The sequence below is a fragment of the Anneissia japonica genome, unplaced genomic scaffold (genome assembly GCF_011630105.1).
Source record: "Anneissia japonica isolate Jap-2015-1 unplaced genomic scaffold, ASM1163010v1 scaffold288250_len396842_cov205, whole genome shotgun sequence".
NCBI lineage: Eukaryota > Metazoa > Echinodermata > Crinoidea > Comatulida > Comatulidae > Anneissia > Anneissia japonica.
Genome location: NW_022683119.1, coordinates 263,536 through 273,535, shown reverse-complemented (window position 1 = coordinate 273,535; position 10,000 = coordinate 263,536). Strand labels below are relative to the sequence as shown.

General features: G+C 35.4%; 1 protein-coding gene across 1 annotated transcript in view; it reads right to left on the bottom strand.

The window, feature by feature from the left end:
- LOC117124637 (prokineticin receptor 2-like) overlaps positions 1-4,796 on the bottom strand; it is a 19,720-nt gene extending 14,924 nt beyond the window's left edge. Inside the window, exons 1-2 of the mRNA XM_033270982.1 lie at positions 3,820-4,796; positions 2,435-2,910 (exon numbers count right to left, since the gene is read on the bottom strand). Coding sequence (XP_033126873.1) covers positions 2,435-2,823 — 389 coding nt within the window. The 5' untranslated portion in view covers positions 2,824-2,910; positions 3,820-4,796. The remainder of the gene's footprint in view (positions 1-2,434; positions 2,911-3,819) is intronic.
- Positions 4,797-10,000: the final 5,204 nt, after the last annotated feature.

Sequence of the window (10,000 nt, the reverse complement as noted above, 5' to 3'; positions counted from 1 at the left end):
AATTGACGAGACTTTATGCGTTACCATAGCCTATATTATATAGGCCTACCTATAAAACAGTAAGTTTCGTGACAAAATGTTACTGTAACCATGGCAATTCTTAGATTATTATTTCTATACAGAATATCAAGGATAATACGTTTATATTTTCATGTCTCTTTTCATTACATCATTTAAACATATATCACCTTAGTTCCCACGCAATTGGTTCCATTTTATATATATTTAAGAATGTCCTTGGCATGTGTTGCCTTAGGTTACGGTAATATTTTACGTGGTCTAGAATTAGGCCTATTAATAGAGTTAAATTTTGTTTTACTGTTCACGATCCTTTCCCATAAAAAACCAATCGTCATTTCATCTTAATATAACCATTGTTTACACTAGCTGCATAACAATTGCCTCATTCGCTTATTGTAGCATGTTAAAAAAAAAAAACAATATAATACAAAACAACAAAAACTATAAAAATGGGTTATTTTTAAATATATTTACTGTTGCGCAAAAAAAATATAAGTTTTATTATACAGAAACAGACAACATCATGATGTGGCTGGTTTTTCAATTTTTGTTTACTCCCTCTACAGTTAAATTTAACTAAATGTATACCAATTCTCTATTTGAGATTCTACGTTAATTTAATTTAATTTAATTTAGAGCAATTTTATATCCCTTTAATTTTCATTAAAAAAATTATATTGTTTTATTTTTGTGTTTGGATATTGTGATTATATTTAATCATATAAAAAGTGATAGCGGTTATCTAGGTTAATTTGAATTGGCAAAAATAAACCGTTTGTTAGTGTCAGAAAGTAATTTCTGTAAATGATGTAAATTTGTGTAAGAAAATTTAGAAGTCTGTTGTAATTTAACTTTCTAGAGTGCCAATCAAATATAATTGGCAAATAAGAACAGAGCAAGAGGAACAACAAACACGTGTTGTCTCTAACAAACACGTGTTGTTCCACACATACCCCCGTGTTTGCGTATGTTTTAACATTCTGTCGTTTTATGTTACCTTAGCAACAGTATCCAAGGCGCGAGGCTAGTACAGTTTAACCAACACGACATAAAGCCTTAATCGCTCTCTCTTCAGATGATCAACGCGTTGGTGTCAATAGTTTACGCACTGTTAAATTAAGGCCGTAAGTGGCCTTCAATTTCATATTGCAAACTCATTTAAAAGATTATATCGAACATTTGTAATATATTTATTGTGCACCGAAGTCTATAAGGCCAGCATAGTAACTTAATGCCATTAATGGCTTCCATAGTAACAACTGTACTTTTGTGTAATCCCCATTATTTATGCATTGTGGTTAGTAAATTTAATAAACACTATGAACTTTTAGTGATAAAGTATTGTAAGTAGGATTTCTAAAAGTACGTACGTTAAAATAATTACTACTTCATCTATACTCTTTCGTTATTAGTCGTAGGTCTAAAGGGCCAGCATATTAACTTAATACCATTAATGGTTTCCATAGTAACAGCTGTACTTTTGTGTAATCCCCATTATTTATGTATTGTGGTTAGTAAATTTAATTAAACTTTTAGTGATAAAGTATTGTAAATAGGATTTCTAAAAGTAGATACGTTAAAATAATTACTACTTCATCTATATTCTTTCATTATTAGTCGTACACAATTAGTTCCCGATATATGATGCGAATTGTTCAGAATTAAAATGTGTAACGACCTCGAGAATTTATTGAGAAAGTTTATTTACGATAGCTATCCCTGGTAACTGACTGTGAGAGACTGGTAGTGTGAAAGTGTTCGCTGCGTGCAGGGTGGCCCGCGCGCATTGCGTATCTCGGCGCATCGTTTTGATCATAAAAATAATTTATTGACCTGATCTGAGCGCATCTCCAAGACCCTAGGCGCTCAAGATCATTGCCAGGTCATTGAATCAAACATTAACATTAAACACCTAATTTCATTTGGGAATATTCCATTATGCTGCAGATAATCAGCGACTTGACATTCAAATTACCTACGTAAAGATTAAGAGACGGCTACGTCAATTAAATGCCTTATTTAGAGACACAATGTGAGTATAGTGGGAATCGTACCACGGCCTTTATAATCACAAACGCTGCGTTAACCACTGCGTCAACCGCTGCGTTGACTAGTGCAGTACTCAAAACTCAAAAGGCGATGCTTTTCTTCCTTTTTGTCTACTAGGCCTATATGGTGCTACAGTACAACCTCACCGTAGCCCGACTATGGAGACATGCTGAATTGCTGACTTGCAAACATAAGGTCCGTACTATTTTAAATAAATTACAATAAAACAACCCATAGTAAAAGCAAATTGTGATTTGCAAGATATATTATAGATTTAACATAATGTAATAAAGAGATTACATTTTGAAAAGTGAGGCATTTAATGTGGAATTAAAACAAGATAAAAGACTGTGTGTCCACTTACCTGTCAATGGAGATCACGAGCAATGTATTGACGGATGCGAACATGGATATCATCAGCACAGAGTTCATGATAGTACACAACACAGGCCCGAATATCCAGTGCTCTATCAGCTTGTTGTGGAAGTTGAATGGTGCGCACCAAATGGCAAGCAACAAGTCCGAGAACGCAAGGTTTGCAATCAGCAGGTTCGTCACACTACGCAGACGACGGCGAGATAGAATAATTATTATCAACAAACTGTTCCCGACACCGCATACAAAAATTATCAAGGCATATAATATTATGAGCGTAAGTTTTATGATTACACTTCGTTCTCCAAATAAACTGACACATTCCAGATCAATGTAGGAATACGATAAATTAATATATTCGTACGAGAAGCCGTCCATGATTGTTTTTTGCCGTCGATACGCTGCTTTTCCAATACAGAATTGTACACGATCAAAAATAATAACTGACCAATAACTACTAGCAACCTGTAATAAACAAAATTAAGCTAAATGTGTATTGTAGGTTTGTATGGCGAGTAGGCATATCAATAATATAATGATAATTAAACTTTCGGTAGGCCTACTCCATGTGTGTAAAGGGGAATACGAGTTTTGAGATAGAAGAATTTGTTGTCGGTTGGCTCGATGTTTCCTTTAAACTTAAATTGACCAATGAAAATTATCTTTTATCGGCTCCTAATGAGGATCAGATCAATCTCACCAGTAGAATGCACCGCAACTTCGCGAGTGCCACTAATACGAAATGTATATTCAATAAAGATTATTATTTATCCTATAAAAAAAACCAAACAAAAGCATATTCTTACACATGGTGAAGTTAATTAAAAGTGAAAATGTGCTCATCCCCTCAACCAAAAATGTTAAAAGTACGGTAGCTCACGTGTCCCCGGGTAAAATATAGGCCTAAATTATCATAACAAAAAAAAAATTAGTGCCTGCTCCCGACATAAAATACTATCCAACTTGGATGAGTACAGCCAACCTCAATTTACAGAATTAAACTCTCACGCAGTTCTTCACTTACATGTATGCATTCTAATTAATAGGCAATCTCTTAAGGCCAACTCAGACAGCGTCGTACGACGCAGCCCGACGCGATTCATCGTCGGGGACAGTCTTGAACCGACGTGAGAAATATTAAGCATGTTTAATATTCTACGACGCGACTGCGCCGGCCGGACGCAAACCATCGCGTGTCTGTGTTTTTAACACACAGACCCGACGCGACAACAAATCGCGTCGAGCTGCGTCGTACAACGCTATCTGAGTTGGCATTTATATATCGTGGAATGTAGTATAATGAACATACTGATGAGAATAAGATCACATAACAGTTAAATTTGGAAAAAGAAAAAAAAACAAAGAACTACTGACCAATTTGCCGAGGTTTTCGGCCTCAAATGTCCACTCGACCACTGGTAATGTCCACTCGAAAAGCCTAATGTAGAGTAATATTATACCTTCATGGTGATACTAACTATACATTTTGATCATGCAGAACAGTCATTTATTAACAATGCAAGCATTTTGCTTTCCACTGCTTTTTAAATATCGGCACGACTAATTCATTTATACGCATGCGCACAGTTTTAACCAATGAAAGTGATTGATAGACACAAAACTTAGCCGCCAATCGGATGACGGTTTTATGATCTGTTCACAGTGGGGAATCATATTGTGCTCACGCTCTAAGTTTTGAGATGATTCCTTTGCCAACGTTAGTTGTAGAAAGGGTGTTGGTGACGGCAGAAACGCATTCCATTCCACTCATATAAAGCGTTATATTGCCCCACAATAAAATGTGTTCTCTATCAATTAATTTGATTGAGTAGGGCCTAAAAATCTTTGAGTTAGAGCCACGGAATTAAATTATGACGTCATTATGGGTCATTATCTCTGAGAAAATTTACTTGTACATCGTGGTACTGGTTTCATTTCACTTTCAAAAACGCAACGATAGGAAAACACAATTTCCTTCTTGGTTGAAGCCACCTGGGCAAAAGATTGAAGCTCATTTTGTAGGGAAGTATAAACTTAGAGAAATACACAAAATCATTTTCTTTTCAATAGCTAGGCCTATAATGGAATATTGCATAGGAACTGGTTCAATGATTTTGTGTTGCAAACGAAGAAGCCTGTGTTACGGTATCTTATATTCTCGCACAGAATTGAAAATAGGCCTATTTAAAAATTCCTGAAATTGTTTGATGACATGTTAGTGGGGATGTGTCGTATCTGATCCTGAGACCCTCACAATATGTAGATACATCAATGCTTCTATCTTGCACATTAATACAAATTTTCTGTTTTAGTTTACCGTAACAAATCTTATTGTAAATTGTCATGTAAATGAAAATAAAGGAAATCGTATCGTATACGGTATTCTACATTATGTTATGATTTACTGTACCCATATTTTTAATTTTATCACTATTGTTGTTATTATTCATTGGTTTCATTTTTCCCATCTTATTACATGAGGGAAAATAGTACGAAGGTGAATCGCTTATACATTTACAAAATAAATATAGGCATATTGCAATATGTATGAGTTCTTGCATAAGGCATTTTCTTCACTCATAATATTGCTGATAATGTTGAGGATGTAGATGTTTACTATAATTTTTTTTAAATGTCACCGGAGCTAATAACATAAAGTAGCATGAAAGTCAAACTATATTCAGTGATTGAATACAATTCCAGGGCCTAAGTGAATAGTCAGATAACTAATGTAACTTGAGCTAAAAATGAATTAAGAGGGTGAAAAATATCAATTGATGGTTCATTGTTTGTAACTGAATTATGTAAAGAGGTAAGTCTACTGATAAATTCATTTCAGTTACGTTAAATCTACATGTTGGGACGGGGAAGTTTCCCTTATAATTATTATCACAGTGTCTGATGTTACTTTTCAAATCCGATTTTGAAATGATAAATCGGCTGTTTTATTTGTTATTTATTTTTTATTACTGTCGAACCTGTTCAGTGTATTAAGCTACTGTTCTCCCACAGGCCCCACGTGTGCTTTATAGACTAACAGTACGGGGCTTAGTGAGTGGGGCTGTTTTAAAGTCGTCAGTTGTGCCTGTGATTGGGTTAATCATTTCGACTGTAACCTGGTAACTGTAGGCTTGTCGCCCGAGTGTACGATTTCAGCCGATTCATAGGCTAATAGTTTTGATATGATGCATCTCTGAAGCGAGATTCACGTAGGCTTAATACCATGGACTTATCAATAAGACTTATACATTGGTACACTCATGGACATATTAATAGGTCCCTGGTACAATAGGTAAACTCTAAGCCTTCTAGTTCTAGCGATACGGTAATGCTGTAATTATAATACATAGCCTAAATTTTAACGGGTCAGTGAAAAAATAAATGCCTGTGACCAGGATTCGAACCCGGGACCTTCTGAACTGATCATTCACACTGTTTTGCGCATGCATAATTGAACAGCACCAGGCACTAATTGTTGCTAAGTAAATACAACTTAAAACTTGAAAAGAGATAATAAGAAGTAGGTTATATATTTTAGAATTTACGCATTACATTTAGGTGAAGCAGTCGGTGCAACAGTTACTCGTACTCTCAACCTTGGGGTGGGGGTTCGAAGTTGTCCAAGTCGCTTCTGTCTATGGGCAAGACGCTTTATCAGCTTTTGTCTCTACCTACAATAGATACCGGCATATGCTGCAGCTGGGAAGAAAGCAAACTTATTTTGAGGAAGCGGTGGGGAGCCCCCACAACATTGCACAATGGCCTAAACGCCATAAGAAAGAGAGATGGGCAATACAGCTTCATTGTTTTGACCATTACCTTACTTTTTTTTAAATTTTTCCAAGTTTTGGTTTCTATCCTATATAAACCTGGAAGATACCTCAAAACAACGTCTGGTGGTTTGGTAGTTGGTACACTAGACCCTACGATTAGAAAGCAAGCATCTTAACCACTACGCTATTCCATTCCATTCTATCTGTCAACACGTAATGTTTCTTCATATCCGATTGGTTGGATTGGGCGACGCAAGAATTCTTCCCAAGTAAAATGTAACACGAGTTATAGGCCCACTTGTAAACTACCTTAATACTATCATATTTTTATGGAATTTTAACAAAACGTTAAACACAGCATCACTCATCTTCTTTCAACCATTTAGTAGATAGGTTAATCAAGCTTTAAGAGTTTAAATCGTCTTCTCTTGAACGTCATCAGAACACCTGGTGAGACGTGTCCTACCTGTCAACACGTTAAAGCTATCGGTAAGCCAATAAAGTGCTCCTAACAACCGCGGATTAGCGGTTTGTCTAAGTCTTGACTTATATATATGGATGTGTATTGCAAATGCGCTTATCAGATCGTAAACACATGGGGCATGTAATTGATTTGTTTGATATTAATTGTAGCCTGTGCTGCAAGCGAAGTCTTCTGATATTGCGCATAATTATTGATATCATCATGTTAAACTCCATTAGCTTTATGTAAAACTAAGCTCCTATTTTCAGCATGCTCAGCGATCAAATTCCAGTAGTTAAATTGGGAAAAAATAATCTGACGACTTCCTAGTACAACAGGAACCTAAGTACTGCGAGCTGCATTAAGGCTCTATTGAAAGCAATTTACACACGCTAACGCGTTTACACAAGCAATGTGTCTGCGTCAACAATTCCACATTACTTACCGGTACTCTAATGGGAGAGCCGAGCGTTACACCTTTGCAATTTTGCATTCGGTAATTCAATTAAATTCTTTATTTCAAACAATTAATATCCATATAATACAAAAAAAAAGACAAAGGAGAACACATATTAATTAATCTTACTGATTGAACAAACTGTGCACAATAATAATGTAATACCGTACTGTACGGTGGAATATTTCTTTCCATTCACAACGCGCAATCCAATCGTGCGTGCACATGCGCACAGGCCTACGTTATTTTGTCTATTAAGTTTCCCTCATCTCTATTGAGACAGTTACTTGACTCAGTACCACGTCGCCATTAGGAATTTCCTTATGCTCCAAAGATATAAATTTGTATTGCGTAATTGTATTCCCGTTAAATACACGCTTAGTGAATTTTAAATGCATCTACTTTTACACGCAAATTTATGACTCTGAGCATTTAATTCTTGGAGATTTAACACTGATTGGTTACAGTAAACTAATTGTTTCTATATCACTGTTCTACATTGATTAATTGTTGTGATTAATTTCTAACCGCTCGAAATAGATTTTAGCATAATTTTATTTGCTATAATGAAATGCTGAGATCCATGACTTATACTACGTGCATTTATTATACTTGTAAGTTGTTTTTTGTTTGTCTTTCGATGCAGTGGTCGATGATGTACAGTCCCAGTTTGATCTTCATTTTGATGTTTCGATGAATAATAATTGTTTGAAGCAATTTATGACTTTTTCTTTTATTTAAAATCATTTAGCGTAAGTGATATATTCGACAGATTGTAAATTTAATGGTGGTTAGGCTATTTAGTCTTGTTTTGGTGTTCCAATTTTGTTATGAGTCTGTATAATTTAATGCTTTTGTGTTTTCGTTTGATTGACTGTTGTATGCACATATATGGTCGTGGTGTCTATATGTGGTCATGACCATATTTAGGCATGACATGTTTTTGTCAATTAAAATGTGACAGCCTGGAAATGGCTTTACTTTGTCTTACTCTTATACAGTACTGTTTGTGTTGCAATGGTTGCAATGTACAATAAGTCAATATTTGTATCGTATTACGTTGTATAGATCCTCAAGCCCCGCCCCTTGGATATTGTCGCTAAGGTCCCACAAGACGACAGTTGTTAAAACATACGCGAACACGTGCGTGTGTTTGTGAGGCGCGCGCCTATTCCTAGCGCTGTTCTGATTAGTCAGTTCTTAAGTTTGATTGACACTCTGGAAAGGTCAATTTAACTGATTTATTAGCTTTCAACAAACATATAGGCCTAACCTTTATATTGACTGGTAATCAATCAAAACAGTTTCGTTAAAAATGATTTTTAATAAATAAAAAATAAATTAAAAAAACAAAATTAGCAGAACAATGTTAGATATCGGCATCTTTGGTCCCTTCGTCAGTCACAGTTTTGTGTCACCCCTGATGAAGTATGGACTTTTCCGGAGCGTAAGTCAAACAGACCAGACCAGGAATACGCGCTTGTCTCACAAACGCACGTGTTGTCTCAAAACGCATGTTACGTATTTTATCAGTCATGGAGCAGTCATGGTTTGATTGACACTTTGGAAAGTCCATTGTACATAAAACTAACGGTCGTCTTTTCCTCCCCGAAATACGGTGCATTAAAAATGTATTTCACAGGGACAGCTTGGTGGAATTTATCAAGTACAGTAATTCACTAAAATCTAATAACTATGTGAAAGAACCTCCTGAATAGCATTGTTAGAGATACAAATATGATAGAAGTGATGTTTTTTGGGCTGCCTGGCGTGTTAACGTACCGAATACTCAATACGTCTCCAAAAAATTCGCAAGTATTTGGGGACGTACTGAGTATTCGGTAACTTAACACGTCTGGTAGGACAAAACATTAGGCCGATGTTTCCTGACGCAGACTCACGTCGAAAACAAATATAATAGTTGTTATACCAGCATCACATCGGACAGTTTTGTTGGCCTGACGCCTATTTGACAGTTATAAACCAACTGGAACTGAAGTTTAATTTGAGTTTTCCAGCTTTTAAGATCTGTGATATCCAATATTTTGTGTGGTAATTTATTTCAGTAAGCATCCAAATCCTATTCTTACTGGTAGTATTTACAATGCATAGGTCTGCATATTACTCTACGTAATGGAACCACATTGAATTGAAAATTAAGTTGAAGTTTGATTACATATCTAGACGGTATGAATGTATTTCAAATGATCAACATTATTTAAGAATTTCCTGGTCATAATTCCAAAGTAAAAGGCCTACTTGCTAGCGCACCTGAAAGAGGGCATCCAGGCCAGTTGATTAAAGGCTCCGTTTTAAAAGCACTTATTGAACTGCCTGCAATGAAGCAATTTATCACAGACGAACGCCAAACTCGGCGGATTATTCCATAAATCTCATTTTGTTTTTCTGTGCTCGCTGCCCATTCAAATTACCCGATAGGATAATGATGGCGGTGCTTTTCTCATAATATTGATTTCTTTGTTGTTTATACTGATCATGTTAATTGCATCATCAAATATAAGATAAACAAAATAAATTAGTTAAATGTCTACTAATAATGGAGACATTTTAAATATGCTCTGTCTTTTTTCCCTTTTAATCACACATTTATTCTCGCATTCGCTGCTAATTTTCATCAAATAATATGATTATGTACAAGATATCATACAGAAAAATCCCAATAGAAGCCATTGCGATAAATCTGTCTTGACAATAGTAAAACAAGTTTTCAATAACTACATTTTAATTATTAAGCTTATTTTTTATTGACATTGTTAATCAGTACCGTATGCCCATGGCTAAAAATAAATATAAAAGAAAAACTTGCAATGATGTCACGAAGCCGCCTCGAATGTCATCAGG